This window comes from Schistocerca piceifrons, chromosome 7 (genome assembly GCF_021461385.2).
Source record: "Schistocerca piceifrons isolate TAMUIC-IGC-003096 chromosome 7, iqSchPice1.1, whole genome shotgun sequence".
NCBI classification, from domain to species: domain Eukaryota; kingdom Metazoa; phylum Arthropoda; class Insecta; order Orthoptera; family Acrididae; genus Schistocerca; species Schistocerca piceifrons.
Genome location: NC_060144.1, coordinates 367,208,919 through 367,225,940, shown reverse-complemented (window position 1 = coordinate 367,225,940; position 17,022 = coordinate 367,208,919). Strand labels below are relative to the sequence as shown.

The 17,022-nt window shown below is 40.3% G+C and overlaps 2 protein-coding genes across 5 annotated transcripts in view; one reads left to right on the top strand and one right to left on the bottom strand.

Annotated features, from left to right (window-relative positions):
• Positions 1–7,398, bottom strand: part of LOC124805227 (very-long-chain (3R)-3-hydroxyacyl-CoA dehydratase) — a 166,998-nt gene extending 159,600 nt beyond the window's left edge. Inside the window, exon 1 of one of the 4 annotated variants that reach the window (XM_047265728.1) lies at positions 7,251–7,398. The gene's annotated coding sequence lies outside the window, so the exon portion shown is untranslated. Of the gene's footprint in view, positions 1–6,488; positions 7,150–7,241 lie in introns of those variants that run through there. The other 3 variants (XM_047265730.1, XM_047265727.1, XM_047265729.1) reach the window with 3 other exon arrangements.
• A 247-nt stretch (positions 7,399–7,645) lies between these two features.
• LOC124805226 (28S ribosomal protein S30, mitochondrial) overlaps positions 7,646–17,022 on the top strand; it is a 95,845-nt gene continuing 86,468 nt past the window's right edge. Inside the window, exon 1 of the mRNA XM_047265725.1 lies at positions 7,646–8,162. Within this exon, the coding sequence (XP_047121681.1) occupies positions 7,687–8,162 (476 nt within the window). The 5' untranslated portion in view covers positions 7,646–7,686. The remainder of the gene's footprint in view (positions 8,163–17,022) is intronic.

Genomic DNA, 17,022 nt, shown 5'->3' with positions numbered 1-17,022 from the left:
AGACCAAGTGGCTTCAGAGCCCTCAGAGCGTGGGTCCCTCATCTGATTCAAGGTAACAGGCTTCCTGTCTTGAGAACGCTGGGGAGCAGTGTTCCGAGAGGAAGTCCAATCCTTAACAGGAGCCAGAGAAGAGGATTTCTTCTCTGGCCATGGAGGAGGAGGAGTAGTTCCTTGAGGAGAGAGGAGGGGGGGGGGGGGGAATAGGAGCCGCCTGGGGTGGAGAGAGGAGGCGGAAGGAAAGGAAAAGGGGCAGGATGGAGGGTAAGTAAGAGGGGGGACGAGGGGAAGACATAACTGAGACAAAGGTAGATGAAAGATTCACAGGGTGAAGTCTGTCAAACTTCTTCAGGCCTCAAAATAGACGAGAAGGTCAAATATCATTATTTCCTGGATTCTTTTTTCTTTGTATACAGTGGACACACTAGTGAGCAGGGAGAATGTAGGCCAAAGAAGTTTACACAGTAATGTGGCAGGGTACAAAAGCTCCCCACATGAAGAGGGTGGCCACAGTCACCACAGACAGAAATGCGAGATGCTTTTAATAGTTTCCACAATGAAACATTGTCTCAAAATATGCTAGAACACCCAAAGAGATTCTAGTCGTATGTAAAGTACACCAGTGGCAAAAAAAAGTCAATACCGTCACTATGTGTTAGCGATGGAAATGTTACCGATGATGGTGCCACTAAAGCCGAGTTAGTAAATGGAGTTTTCCGTAATTCCTTCACGAAAGAAGATGAAGTAAATATTCCAGAATTCAAAACCAGAACAGCTGTTAGCATGAGTGACATAGAAGTAGATATCTTAGGTGTTGCAAAACAGCTCAAATAACTTAAGAAAGGCAAGTCTCCCAGTCCAGATGGTATACCAATCAGGTTCCTTTCAGAATATGCAGACACAATAGCACCTTTCTTAGCAATCATATACAACTGCTCACTTGAAGAAAGGTCTGTTCCTAAAGACTGGAAAGTAGCACAGGTCACACCATTATTCAAGAAGGGAAATATGAGTAACCCATTGAATTACAGACCTATACCACTGACCTCAATTTACATTAGGATTTTGGAGCATATACTGTGCTCTAACATTATGAATCACCTTGAAGAAAATGACTTATTGATACATAATCAACATGGATTCAGAAAATATCGTTCTTGTGCAACACAGCTAGCTCTTTATTCCCATGAAGTAATGAGTGCCGTCAACAAGGGATCTCAGATCGATTCCATATTCCCTGATTTCCAGAAGGCTTTTGATACCGTTCCTCACAAGTGACTATTAATCAAATTGCGTGCATATGGAGTACCGTCTCAGTTGTGTGACTGGATTCGTGCTTTCCTCTCAGAGAGTTCACAGTTCGTAGTGATAGACAGTAAACCATCAAGTAGAACAGAAGTGATATCTGGCGTTTCGCAAGGTAGTGTCATAGGCCCTCTGCTGTTCCTGATTTATATAAACGATCTATATAATCTGAACAGCCCCCTTAGACTGTTTGCAGATGATTATGTAATTTACCATCTAGTAAAATCATCAGACGATCAATTCCAATTACAAAATGATCTAGAGAGAATTTCTGTATGGTGCGAAAAGTGGCAATTTGCACTAAACAAAGAAAAGTGCGAGGCCATCCACATAGGTACTAAAAGAAAGCTGATAAATGTTGAGTATATGATCAATCGCACAAATGTAAGGGCTGTCAATTCAACTAAATACCTAGGAATTACAATTACAAGCAATTTAAATTGGAAAGACCACATAGATAATATTGTGGGGAAGGCGAAGCAAAAACTGCACTTTGTTGGCAGAACACTTAGAAGATGTGACAAACCCACTAAAGAGACAGCCTACATTACACTTGTCCGTCCTCTGCTGAAATAATGTTGCGTGGTGTGGGATCCTTACCAGGTAGGATTGATGGAGGACATTGAAAAAGTCCAAAGAAGGGCAGCTCATTTTGTGTTATCGCGCAATAAGGGTGTGGGTGTCACTGATATGATACGCGAGTTGGGGTGGCAATCACTGAAACAAAGGCATTTTTCTTCGCAGCGAGATCTATTTTCGAAATTTCATTCACCAACTTTCTCTTCCAAATGTGAAAATATTTTGTTCACACCTACCTACGTAAGGAGAAATGATCATCATAATAAAATAAGAGAAATCAGAGCTCGAACGGCAAGATTTAGGTGTTCCATTTTCCCACGTGCCATTCGAGAGTGGAATGGTAGAAAGGAGTACAAAAATGGTTTGATGAACCCTCTGCCAGGCACTTAAGTGTGAGCTGCAGAATAACCATGTAGATGTAGATGTAGAAATGGCATCGCATCACGAGAACATGTGGCCGAACTTGTGGCAATAGAAGCAATGCATAGGAGGTGGAATGTATGGTTTGACGTCGCATCTGTTTACCATCACCTTAACTTTCTCGTGCAGGGCATCCCCCTCCAAGGCCAGGACAAAAGTGTTAGTGTCTGCACAATTTTCCTTAGGGCCTCTCTGGACATGCTGGATGAAGTGAATGCCATGTTGTTCCAGATTTGCCTTAAGTTCATCATCAGACTGGAGGTGAAGGTCCCTATGGAAAATTACACCCCATGTCATATTGAGAGACTTGTGAGGAGTGATATCCACTGGGATGTCTCCTAAATGGTTGCAGGCAGAGAGGGAGGCCGACTGGCTAGCAGAAGTTGTCTTTAAAAGGAGGAGCCAGATCTCACTTACAGATTCAACCCTATCAAACTTGTGCCCAACAGGTGGCGGCAAAAATTTCCCTGTCAGTCCTGGTGCAGACTGGGAAGTGCAGAAAGGGTTTTGCCCCAAACCAGCGGGCTTAGCCCTCCTCCCAGGGGATAACTTGAGGGGGGGGGGGGGGGGGGGAAGAGAGGAAGAGCAAGGCCGGAAAGAGAGAAACAGCAACTGAGACAGAACTATTCCTAGGGAGGATGCAATTGCGAAAGAGTAGCCAGAGAGATTAACACGTTTCATGTGCCAAACGTCTGCCCTGGTACAACCCACTCCTATCAGGTTCTTGCCTTGTGGGTGTGTGGGTGCCACACAGTCACATGGCATGATGGTTCGTTGCTGGGAGTTCTGATGCCCTGAAAAGGTAGGCTACCACTGCTAGACTTTCACAAGGCATTCACAGCACTGGTATCAGCAGTGTGATCCGTGAGGTGTCAGGGGGCTCAGCTAGATGGGTACATAACAGCCCCATCACATGGACTGGCTACTGAGCTGGTGGTGTAGCAAGGAGGCAAAAGGGCTATGGGGGAGGAGAGGGGGGGAGGAACCACACACTAGGGGGGACTTCTTCTCCATCTGGCTCATGCTACATGTGTCAAATTTAGAGATGGAGGTCAAACGCATAAGGAGGACAGAGAAAGAAAAGCCAAAGATGGGGAGGAAAAGCAAGCAAACAAAAGCCACAAGACAAAACGAAGTCAGGAGGATAGCCAAGTGGGGATAAAAAAAAAAAAAAAAAGAAAAAACACCAAGAGATGAAAAAGAAGGGGCAAAGGGAAATGAATAACGGCAGGGATGGAGAAAGAAGGGGATGGTAAGGCAGCCTGGAAAAGAAGAAATACTGCAATAGCTCGGGGACCTGTGTGCGCCACAGACATACCCACTAAAGACCTTGGGGCCCCCTGGGGGTGGGGTGTCTTGAAAAGAGATTGCAAGATGAGCATCACAACAAAAGTAAAACATGGATAGTACTATATCATTGAGTTAAATCAAGTGTTGCTAAGGGAATTTTATTAGGAGGTGAGACACTAAAAGTAGTAGATGAGTTTTGTTATTTGAGTATTACAATAACTAATGATGGTCGAAGCAAGAAGGATGTAAAACGTGGACTGACAATGGCAAGAAAAGCATTTCTGGTGATGAGAAAATTGTTAACACTGAACACAGATTTAAGAGTTAGGAAGTTTTTCCTGAAGGTATATCTCTGAAGAGTAGCCTTGTATGGAAGTGATATGTGCACAATAAGCAGTTGAGGCAAGAAAAGAGATTACAATTTTAAATGAAGTGCTACAGAAGAATGCTGAATATTACCTGGGTAGTTGATATAACTAATGAGGAAGTACTGAATAGAGCTGTGTGTGTGTGTGTGTGTGTGTGTGTGTGTGTGTGTGTAGGGAGGAGGGGGGATTTTTGGCATAACATGACTGAAAGAAGGGATTGGTTGGTATGGCACATATCAAAATATCAGTGAATTGTCAATTTAGTATTGGAGGGAAATGCAGGGGGATAAAAACTGTACACAGTGGGCAAATGATGCATACAGCAAGCAGGTTCACATGGATGTAGTTTGCAGTAGATATTTGGAGATGAAGAGGCTTGCACAGGATAGACTAGCATACAGCAACAACAACAACAACAACAACAACATGAGGGCCACTTAACACAGTTTCTGTCATCAGTCAGTGTCTGTCATTTCCGCTCCTATCCTCTCCTAGCAGCACTCACACTAATATACTCAATTACTAGTTGGATATGTTCCAATATCTGTCTTCCAGCCCTCCGTGACTCCCTCTACAATGGGAGTTATTTCCTGTGTCTTACACATTTTCTGGAATCTTGTCCACTCTTCCAGTCAGTGTTTTACACATATTCCTTTCCTTGGTGATTCTACAGGTTTGATACTATTACACTTCTTTTAGTGAGGAACTTCTCACTGTCTGAAGTAATCTGCTTCATGTATCCTCCTTGCTTATTCCAACACGCATAGTTGTTCAAGGTAGAGAATTCATTCACTTTGTTTACTATATGGACCCACTTATGATAAACAATGGAAAATCCAGGATGGAATAATGACAGTATTATGAAAAAGGTAGACTGCTACTCACCATATAGCGGAGATGTTGAGTCTCTGATACGACAACATAATAACTGTGAGTCAGGTAGATTTTGGCTAAAGGTCTTCAATGTCTCTGGCTGCCAAGACCAGATTGCGAGCAGTTGGGCACGATGGGAGGAGTAATCTGGGTGGTGGGGTAAGGAGGAGGTTGGAGTGGGGAGGAATCAATCTTTTTGTTGTGCCTATCTGCGACTCAATGTCTCTGCTAGACAGTGAGTAGTAATCTATCCTTCTCGCAATACTGTCATTTATGATGTCAATCAAACAATGGAAAATCCAGGATGGAAAGTAATAATATTATGGAAAGGAAAGTTGTTATTCACCATATAGTGGAGATACTGAGTCGCAGAAAGGCACAACAGTCTTTTTCATAATATTGTTACATTTATGACGTTAAGTTGAAAGCTAATCTCAAATTTTACTACTCTTCCTTACTTTCATCTCTCTTTGGTTTTTCCATAATCTGTGTTCAGTAAGCTGTTCATTCCATTCAACAGGTCCTGTAATCTTTACTCACTTTCATTGAAGGCAGCAATGTCATCAGTGAATCTTATCATTGATATCCTTTTACTATGAACCTTCCATTTATTTCCATCATCCCATTACTACTTTTTTTGATCCACAGGTTGAACAGTGACGGGGACGAGATTGCATCCCTGACTTATTAGCTTTTTCATCCGAGCACTTCTCTCTCAGTCTCAGATCCCTCTTGCACGCCATTTGTTCTTGCACATACTGTGTACTACATGACTTTCCCTAAAGTTTATGCACATTTTTCTGAGAATCTGGGATGTCTTTAATGATTTTATATTGTCAAACACTTTTTCTAGGTTGGCACTTCTATGAAAGTGTCTTTATTTTGTAAAAGTATCACATCTATTTTACTGCTTATCCATTGGATTCTGTGGGCCCATGCATGCCATAGCTAACTGACCATGGAAAGAGTCAGTACATAGTTTACAGAATACTGATCAGAAAATTTATAAGCTAACAAACTAATACAATACAAAAAATTGTAGGAGAGAATATAAATAAATAACACATTAGAGAAAAAAGTTTTCAACTACTGCGACGAGTTCCTGTACAGAACATGAGTCAGTCACAAGGAAACTTTTCAACTTGGATTTGAATTCTTGGGGTCCCCACCCTCTTTTTTTTCCAGTTCTGCTAGAACCCTACTGAAAAAGAACCTACTGAATAGTGCACATTTTACTGTAAAATGCTTATGAAAGAGTTATCCAAGTGCAAATAATATTTCTGTCTGTTCACTGAATGAATATTGCATTTTCTTCTGAATGTCAATAATGTAAACACCAAATAAATTACATGACAGATATATGTACCACGATGGCCAAGTCAGAACTGAAGAAGCCAGAGGAAGAAAGTGCTAACCCTCGATTTCATTACAATTAGAATAATCACTTTATCCATGTATTTTCGAATACACTGCATACTAGTTACACAGTACTGCAATAAAGTTGTTTCTACTGAATTGTTTTTTCTTATTGTATTTATGTCCTAGTCTTTAAATTCAAACAAACATATAACATGCAATACCTCAACGAACCCTCTATTGGGTTAGCACTTTCTTCCATAGACCCCTTCAATTGCAAGACACCTGAACAACGCTTACATGAAGTAACGGCACAGATCAGTTGTCTTCCAAATTGACATCTATTTCTTCTATCATGTCAGCAGACAGTTCCTCGCCCCTGGAGAGACCCCAATGTACTCTTTCTTCCTGTCTGCTCCCATTTCTGCATCCAACACTTCGATTCCTTTTGCACTCATAATGCTGACACTTCTGTTTTTAATTTCACTCAAAGTTAGTTTGATTTTTCTATGTGGATGTTAGGTGCAGTACCCAGAACCGACTTTCTTAATATTGTGGCGGCAACTTACTAAATCTTTCACCTGTGTACAGAGTGACATATTACTTTCCACTAAGGAAACTGTTTTTTCAAGCCTTAATGTGTCTGTTAAAGGGTACTTTATACTTTATTACAGAAAGCTTATTAAAAACGTTGTTATTACAGAATGAAAAAAATCAGCTCCTTACATAAGACACATACTGAATTCACGATTAAGTTCGATAAAATTTGCTGAATCACGCTGTATGGTTCACTGCGGTGACTTGGGCCTAATTGTCAGTCCTCAAATAACTGATATGTCATTTCGTTCAGTACCGGTAAATTACTACGTTGCGAAAGGTAAATTATTAGCTCGTCTGAAAAGTGGTATTGCGATAAAAAAAATTCTGTAAGTTTTTCTTTCGGTTTAAACTCAATTTAAAGTCTCGATGCAGCGGAATCTCAGTTAACAACACTGCAGGTGCTAAAATAGACTAGCTGCCAAAACAAGCGTTTATAGTACCAATATAACTTACTTTATTTACCCGCTATTAATGCGTGCGATGTTTCTAACGCGAGATACACCTCACAAGCACGTCTCCCAAACAAAACACCTATATTTGTCTCGTCACGCAATATGAACCCGTATAATAACTGCATAGCTCTGAAAAAAATACGATGCCTGCAATACCAACATGTTGTGGGAAACTTGTAGCTCATTCTTCCGCCTTTTTGCACAGCAGTTTTAATCTCTAGTTGCAGACAACACCAGTAAAAATGTTTATGTATTAGTAATGGATCAGCTTACGGGTGTTATGAGTTATAAAGAAATGAAAGACTGAAAATTAGGAAAATTGTCACTCGGAAAATTTCTCTTTCGTGAAATGCCGAAACTGCAGTTAGAGTACTATCTGAGTTAACCTATTAAATGAATAACGCACTTTCGTATTTGTAAACACTAAACAGTGAGGTTGGTGACAAATGATGGCTGTGGTGTGCGCGTTGCGAGAGAAAGTCGTTCATTTGATAAAGTTAAGACAACAGTGCGTTGCAGCAATTCGTAATAGTGTTAAACATAATTTCAGTGTTAGTGCAAATGAAGCTGAGTATACAGAAAGACCAAAATATCCACCTATTTTAGACCTATCACGGCGAGCCATTAGGGAACGTAAGGAAAGAGAGTGGCACGAAAAGATCAGGTCTTTGGAAACCGTGGAAGAAAAGCTCTTCGCGTTAAACTTGCCAAGATATTATGGGTGGAGGTCATTAATGTTAACAGAGGGTCATTTACTGTACGATACGTTCAAATTTTTCCGATATATTACGAGAACACAATTTTCTTCTGTAGAAGAACTGCCGTTTAGTTTTGAAAATAATGGCACTTTATCAGATAATTTGTTCAACAAAATTAAGAATGATGTCCAGGACGCACTGGTATTAGAGTACAAATGCAGAAGGTAGTAATTTAATTGTGTTGGATTTGTTGTATTGTATTCAATGTTCTTATTAGAAAGATGTAGAGCCACTCTTATAATGGAATTTTTCACTCTGCAGCGGAGTATACTCTGATTTGAAACTTCCTGGCAAATTAAAACTGTGTGCCAGACCAAGCCTCAAACTCGGCACCTTTGCCTTTTGCTAGCGAGTGCTCTAGAGATGAGCTATCCAAACACAACTCACGACCCGTCCTCACAGGTTTACTTCTGCCAGTAGCTCGTCGGCTACCTTGCAAACTTCACAGAAGCTCGCCTGCGAAACTGCAAGACTAGCACTCCTGGAAGAAAGGATATTGTGGAGACATGGCTTAGACACAGCTTGGCAGATGTTTCCAGACCGAAATTTTTCACTTTCCAGTGGAGTGTGCACTGACGTAAAATTACCACTAGTGCTAGACTTGCAAGTTTTGTAGGAGATGAGGTACTGGCAGAAGTAAATCTATGATAACAGGTCGTGGGCCATGTTTGGCTAGCTCAGTCAATAGAGCACTTGCCTGTGAAAAGCAAAAGTCCCGAGTTTGAGTCTCTGTCGGGTGCATAGTTTTACTCTGCCAGGAAGTTTAAACTCTTAACAGTGTTCCTCATCTACAGCAAATGTTAAACATTGTGCTAAATCTATTTGATAGAAGTGTGCAATTTGAATATTGTGTACAGTTGATAATCAAACATCTTGCAAAGGCCTCTTCAAGAACGTTTATATGCCAGTGGGCAGTAGCAGTTTTATACATTCATAGATCACTTTTACAAGCATATTGGACATGTCATAGTATTCCAATTTAAGAGTAACAAAGATACCCAATTCGTATAACAGCCATTTGCATAAATACTGGAACATTTGCTTGAAATAATTTAGGCAGATCTTGGAAACCTAAATCAGCATGGCAGGATGTCCGCTAATGGACATTGGATACAAAATTGGAAATCTCCAAATTAAAAAAAAAAAAAAGTTAATAGACTACTTAATTAGCCACTTCTCAGAGGTGTAAATTCAGCTTTTATGAAATATAACTCTACGTTCCCAGATAGAGTGTGACATGTGATTATCCCCCCCCCCCCCCCCCACACACACACACACACACACACACACACGAAACCTTTTTGTGGTGCCAGGCTGTAGCATAGCCTAGTGTTTGCATTCACACCATTAGTTAACACACTTTGCCATATATAATGCACTTTTTGTCATCCAAACTAAAGTTTCAAGCAAATTCAGAGATCATAGATTAAATGGTGGAAAAGTCTTCGCTTTGTGTTTGATGCATATTACATTCATCTGTCATACGTAATCAATGGTCTTTGTTTGAAGTAACCTATTAGATAACAATAGAAAACAAGTGATATAAGAGAATGAGCTGTGATTTTTTTTTTTTCCTCCCTCGCTGTACATATATAAAAAATAATATTGGAAATAAGTCCCAGAATTTTCAGTGTAAATAGATTAGCACTAGTTGGAAACTGTTACTGTTTACTGTTCAGAAGTAGTCTGTAGTTACTGGTTCCACATATTAAGATACAAGGGTTATTACAAAAGTAAAACTTCCCATTTATTTTTGTTGAAATTACAACAGAAATGAAAAGCACAATAACGCTAATAGACCAAGGTTTCAACTACAATATCTCAGTTTTCCTCTACGAATTGTGACTTGTTAATCTACTCATACTGTTAATAATGAGAATTACTTCTAGATTACTTTAATGTATGTAGGCCAATGATCAGGTGAATACAGCATTATAAATACAAAATCAAGTAGGGGTAATGCAGGAGTAGCCAAGATAGACACAAAGCCCACACATACCACAGTGGCACAGGTTTATATGCCAAGCTCCACAGATGATGAAGAGATTGAAGAAATGTATGATGAAATAAGAGATTATTCAGATAATGAGGGGAGATGAAAATTTAATAGTCATGGGGGGACTGGAATTCAATAGTAGGAAAACTAGTTGCAGAATATGGAAAGGGGGAAGGAATGAAAGAAGAAGGTGCCTGGTAGAATTTTCCACAGAGCATAACTTGATCAGAGCTAACACTTGGTTTAAGAGTCATGGAAGGTTTCAAGTAGATTATGTAATGGTAAGACAGAGATTTAGGAACCAGGTTTTAAATTGTAAGACATTTCCAGGGGCAGATGTGGACTCTGGCCACAATCTATTGGTTATGAACTGTAGATTAAAACTGAAGAAACTGAAAAAAGCTGGGAATTTAAGGAGATGGAACCTGGATAAACTGAAAGAATCGGGTACGTAGAGAGTTTCAGAGAGAGCATTAGGGAACGATTGACAAGAAGGGGGGAAAGATATACAGTAGATGAAGAATGGGTAGCTTTGAGAGATGAAATAGTGAAGGCAGCGGAGGATCAAGTAGGTAAAAAGATGATGATTAATAGAAATCCTTGGGTAGCAGAAGAGGTATTAAATATAATTGCTTAAAGGAGTAAACATAAAAATGCAGAAAATGGAGCAGGCAAAAAGGAATACAAACATGTCAAAAATGAAATTGACAGGAAGTGCAAGATGGCTAAGTAGGGATGGATAGAGGACAAATTAAGTATGTAGAGGCATATATCACTAGAGGTAAAATAGATACAGCCTACAGGAAAGTTAGAGAGACCTTTGGAGAAAAGAGAACCTCTTGTATGAGTATCAAGAGCTTAGATGGAAAGTCAGTTCTAAGCAAAGCAGGGTAGGGAGAAAGGTGGAAGGAGTATACAGGGTGTCCCAGCTATCTTGTCCACCCAAAATATCTCTGGAACAATAACAGCTATTGGAAAACGACTTTCACTGGTATCAATGTAGGGCAGGGGCCCATGAATGTACATATTTGGAAACATTCTAAAACGAAAGCATATGTGTTTTTTAACACAAACTTATGTTTTTTTTAAATGGACCTATATTTTTTTCTTCAGCAATCCATAGCATGAAAAGCACATACAAAATGGCGTTGATTGCATCGCAATATTCCCATTACATCCCGAGATATTAAGATGCGAAGTTGACGCTTGAAACACCGGACATCCTGAGGCTCAGGTGTGAACCCCATGCTGCCCGTAATCGCGATGTGATTGACATGCGTAATCACACTTCCATACTTATCAAGAGGTCTGAAACGAATAATACGGTCTGCTGCCATCCTGCATTAACGTCGTACATTCCAGCAGGTATTTATCCCATAGGCTAGGGGTGATGCAGTTCTGTAACATATCTGTGTACCGCAACGTTAGTCACAAAGTTAACTTCGCTTATCGTTAATCCGTTACTAAAAAGGTAATGCCGTTCAACGTTAAAACTTTACTTTACTGTAGATCTAGCACAAGTGACAGTTAATCGTTCACTCGTAATAGTAAAATTCTTGTTGATGGTTTTAGTGAAACGAGCAAGTGGACTGAAGGCAAAAATGTTTTGATTTGGGAAGTTCAGGTAGGACATAGAAGATGAATGTAAACATGTTTAACCAATTAGTTTTATTGTCACATAATTATCAATGTTATGTTTATCTAATGCGTTAAATGACAAATTGTTGCAAACAAATGTTTCTTAACATCACTGGGTAAAATGGCCCTTTGTAGAAACTTCCACTGTGATACCAGCACTACATACTAAACATAGCGTTCACATCTCATGCTCAAAGTGATGCCCATTGGCTTGCATACATAGGGTCACTCTGCGGAAGAAGGATGCCCTACTTCGTGCTACTGTTTCCTCTTTGATGGCTGTACAAGCATCAATAATGCGTTGCTTCATGTCCTCTGGTGTTGTTGGTTCATGTTGGTAAACAGCATCCTTCACTGTTCCCCAAAGAAAACAATCCAGCAGTGTAAGGTCCAGAGATCGGGCAGGCCACCTAACTGGGCCACCTCGTCCAATCCACCTACCAGGGAACTTACGGTTCAGAAGTCGTCGTGCTCGTAAGGCGTTATGTGAAGGGCATCCGTCATGCTGATACCACATGACCATTCTCCGGTTCAGAGGTACGGTGTCCAAGAGAACAGGAAGATTGTGTCGTATAAATCTGGATCATTGTCTGCCATTTTGGATGCCATTTATAAAGAAAGGTCCGATAATGGTATCTCCAATAATCCCACACCAAACATTAACTTTCCACGGATGTTGTGCTCTACCTGACGGAACCATTTTGGATTGTCTGCGGACCAATAATGCATATTCCTCATATTGACAATTCCTTTGTTGGAGAATGATGCCTCGTCAGTAAAGAGAACATCTGCAAAAAAATTTGAATTAGTCAGAAGTTTTTGCTGAGCCCACCGACAAAATGTTACCCTATTGTGGAAGTCATTTCCATGAAGATCCTGGTGTAAATGAACATGGTAAGGATGAAATTTATGACGTTTAAGAATATGCTGTGCACTTGATTTCGACACACCAACTTCACGTTCAATTTGACGTGTGCTGATTTGAGGATTCACAGCTATGGTAGCAAGCACAGCAACTTCAGCACGTTCATCTGTGCGTGTTCTAGGACGATGTCAAGGTCTTGGATTTAAGCTTCCCGTTTCACGTAGACGAGATGTGAGACGACCAAACATCCGGCGCGAAGGCGATGGCTTGTCAGGGGATCGTCTTCTGTACAGTCGTTCTGCCTGAACAGCATTTCGTCCACCTACAATTGGGTACAGTACAGGTATGTAGAGTAGGGTAGAAAACAGACATATTAACTTAATAATCACAATGTTTGCTAACAGTACTATCAACAAACAAGCAATCTCATAACGTATTTCCCGTCAACGTACATTCTCCATAGATCAGCAGCATTTCTACCATATCTTCATGTGTGTACATTATACTGTACAGTATAAGTTCCACAACACAACGTTTATTCACAATGTGTACTACCTCCGTGCCGTCACTAGATTACTCTGATGCACGAGTACACTGGCAAGCGGTGTACTGCACGCCAAAGCAACAACAAATGGGATGCTCGGAGGGTGGTGGAGTACAGGAGTTTGCATGGGTCGCAATTCATAAACAAGGCGAAGTGGTAACTGTGGCAGTAGTGAGAACTACGTTGGCCACTTGACTAGGTAGAGCCAGGCCCTGCGCGACAGGCACAATGGGTCATATAACACATTAGATAAACCTTATTTTGGGTGTGCAGGATAAATAAGACAACCTGATGGGTGTACACCGATCGGTAGTGGTTCATATTGTGTACGTAGATACGTAAAACGTGCAAGAGTGAAACCATTATGTGCTTATGAGAGTTGATGGCAGCAGACCGTATTATTCGTTTCGGACCTCTTGATAAGTATGGAGGTGTGATTACACATTTCAATCACATCGCGATTACGGGCAGCATGGGGTTCACGCCTGAGCCTCAGGACGTGCGCTAGCAGCGCATGTCGGGTGTTTCAAGCGTCAACTTCGCGTCTCAATATCTCTGGATGTAATGGGAATATTGTGATGCAATCAACGCCATTTTGTATGTGCTTTGTCATGTTATGGATTGCTGAAGAAAAAATATAGGAGGTCCATTTAAAAAAACATAAGTTTGTGTTAAAAAACACATATGCTTTCGTTTCAGAATGTTTCCAAATATGCACATTCATGGGCCCCAGCCCTACATTGATACTGGTGAAAGTCGTTTTCCAATAGCTGTTATTGTTCCAGAGATATTTTGGATTGACAAGATAGCTGGGACACCCTGTATAGAGGGTCTATACAAGGGTGATGAACTTGTGGGTAATATTATGGAAATGGAAGAGGACGTAGGTGAAGATGAAGTGGGAGATATGATACTGTGTGAAGAGCACTGGCAGATCTATGTCAAAACAAGGCCCCGGGAGTAGACAACATTCCATTAGAGCTACTGGTAGCCTTGGGAGAGCCAGCCCTGGCAAAACTCTACTATCTGGTAAGTGAGACAGGTGAAAGACTCTCAGACTTCAAGAAGAATATAATAATTCCAGTCCCAAAGAAAGCAGGTGTTGACAGGTGTGAAAATTACCAAACTATCAGTTTAATAAGCCACGGCTGCAAAATACTGACATAAATTCTATACATACGAATGGAAAAACTAGTGAAAGTTTGGATTCCATAGAAATGTTGGAATATGTGAGTCAATACTGACCCTACAACTTATTTTAGAAGATATATTAAGAAAAGACAAACCTAAGTTTTTAGCATTTGTAGACATATAGAAAGCTTTTGACAATGTTGACTGGAATACTGTCTTTCATATTCTGAAGGTGGCAGAGGTCAAATACAGGGAGCGAAAGGCTGTTTACAGTTTTTACAGAAACCAGATGTCAGTTATAAGAGTCGAGGGGCACGAAAGGTAATTAGTGGTTGAAAATGGAGTGAGACAGGGTTATAGCCTATCTCCGATGCTATTCAATCTGTATATTGAGCACCAGTAAAGGAAACAAAAGAAAAATTTGGAGCAGGAAATAAAATCCATGGAGAAGAAATAAAAACTTTGAGGTTTGCCGATGACATTGTAATTCTGTCAGAGAAAGCAAAGGATGTGGGAGAGCAGTTGAACGGAATGGACAGTGTCTTGAAAGGAGGATATAAGATGAACATCAAAAAAAGTAAAATGAGGATAATGGAATGTAGTCATCAGGTGATGCTGAGGAAATTAGATTAGGAAATGAGACACTTAGAGTAGTAAAGGAGTTTTGTTATTTGGGGAGCAAAATAACTGATGATGGTCGAAGTAGAGAGGATATAAAATATAGACTGGCAATGGCAAGGAAAGCATTTCTGAAGAAGAGAAATTTGTTAACATTGAGTATAGATTTAAGTGTCAGGAAGTCATTTCTGAAAGTATTTGTATGGAGTGTAGCCATGTATGGAAGTGAAACATGGACGATAAATAGTTTAGACAAGAAGAGAATAGAAGCTTTTGAAATGTGGTGCTACAGAAAAATGCTGAAGATTAGATGGGTAGGTCACATAACTAATGAGGAGGTACTGAATAGAATTGGGGAGAAGTGAAATTTGTGCCACAACTTGTCTAGAAGAAGGGATCAGTTGGTAGAACATGTTCTGAGGCATCGAGGGATCATCAATTTAGTATTGGAGGGAAGCACAGAGGGTAAAAATTGTAGAGGGAGACCAAGGCTTGAATACACTAAACAGATTCAGAAGGATGTAGGTTGCAGTTGTTACTGAGATGAAGAAGCTTGCACAGGATAGAGTAGCATGGAGAGCTGCAAAAACCAGTCTCTGGACTGAAAACCACAACAAGGAACAACAACAACAGTATAAGAAGAGCACCTACTTTGAAAAAAGTCTCTGCCTCTCCTCTTACACTACTCAGCTTCTGTTTTCAATTAGTAATTTATACGAAGCATTTATGGGCTGTACCGAAAGATCCTATTTCATACCACAAGCTTTCACCATTGATGTCATCAAGAGGGCAGACACCCCAATTTCAAACATATATAATATGGAGACCATAACATCACTAAACATACCTGCAAATAAAAATAAAAATTATGAAAAATAGTTAACTCCAACCATAAAATGAAACTAACTGGATAACTAGAGTAAGTAGAGGCTTAGGGCAGGGACAAATTAAGTGTACTATGATACTGGTAACAGCACTATTTCAAAAAAGATATTAGCCATAAAACCAAGCACAAAACTTGCTCAACATTCCACACAATGGTACGAAGAAGAAAATCAAAGGAATTGTAAATTTTGCTTTACCTTCAAATGAAGGCCTCGAGGCCAAGAAATCCACACACAACTTGAAAGCCCAGAACTGCAAATTTCACTTTACTAACTAAAATCTGCACAAACAACTATAAACTTAAACAGGCATACTGAACCAGTCATTAGAAAAGAACTTTGAATAACTTCTCACCTCCCCCTCCCCCTCATCCCCAAAACTATCCCCATATACAACTACAACCACCTTCCCCCCATCTGCCCCCCCCCTCCAACTATTCAACTGGCAATGCCAGGCCTATACATTTTCCTACTGTCTAGAAAACAACAAAATACACAGTAATTAGCCGGGTCACTCTTCTGCCAGCAGTACTCGTCTAAATGAGACTCCAAGGTGGAACAGCACCTATTCCTCCTCCTTATAAGAATTTAACAGCTCCGTCAATAGCCCTCTATTGTATCCGTACACCCCTCCATTTCCATAATCTTTAAAATGAATACTGTGATTTGCAACTAAATATTCATACCTACATTTCCCTAAAGAAACTACAACCACATTCTCCTGTATGTAATCATAATCAGACCCACTGATACCCATTTAGTTTTGTTCTCAACCATATAGAAAACATCTGAAAACCCATCCCCTGACAGAACAGCCCCCCCACAGCCACAAACCTACACGAGAACCACTTGTTATAAACTTCCTTTCACCAAACTAAGATTTTTCTGTTTCCACTACAACCCCTGCTGCTAACTTCGCCTTCTACGTAATGAATTCAGAACATACTTCTCATAAAAAGAAACACCAGTCTAAGACACAATGTCATTCGGCCAAGCCTTATGCACACAGAAATCAATGGAAGACCAATAAAAAATAAATACATAATAAATGACTAAAACAATCTGTCATATGGCCATTACAGAATTCTCAAACCGGTTACCTCTGTGTACTGATTGCCACATGTTATCATGATGTCAGCAATGCATGTCAAGATTGCTGTTCTGAGAAGCAGGGCTTTGCTTAACTTCATATGTTGGCAATATACATGGCACAAAATGTATTTCGTAATGCTGTGGAACAGCTATCTCCCATTCCATGTGTCTCTAGTCATCTACCACCTCCCACATTCCCATTGTCTGGCCACATAGGAGCACTCCCCTCCTGACAGAGTTCGACCCAGGACCGAAG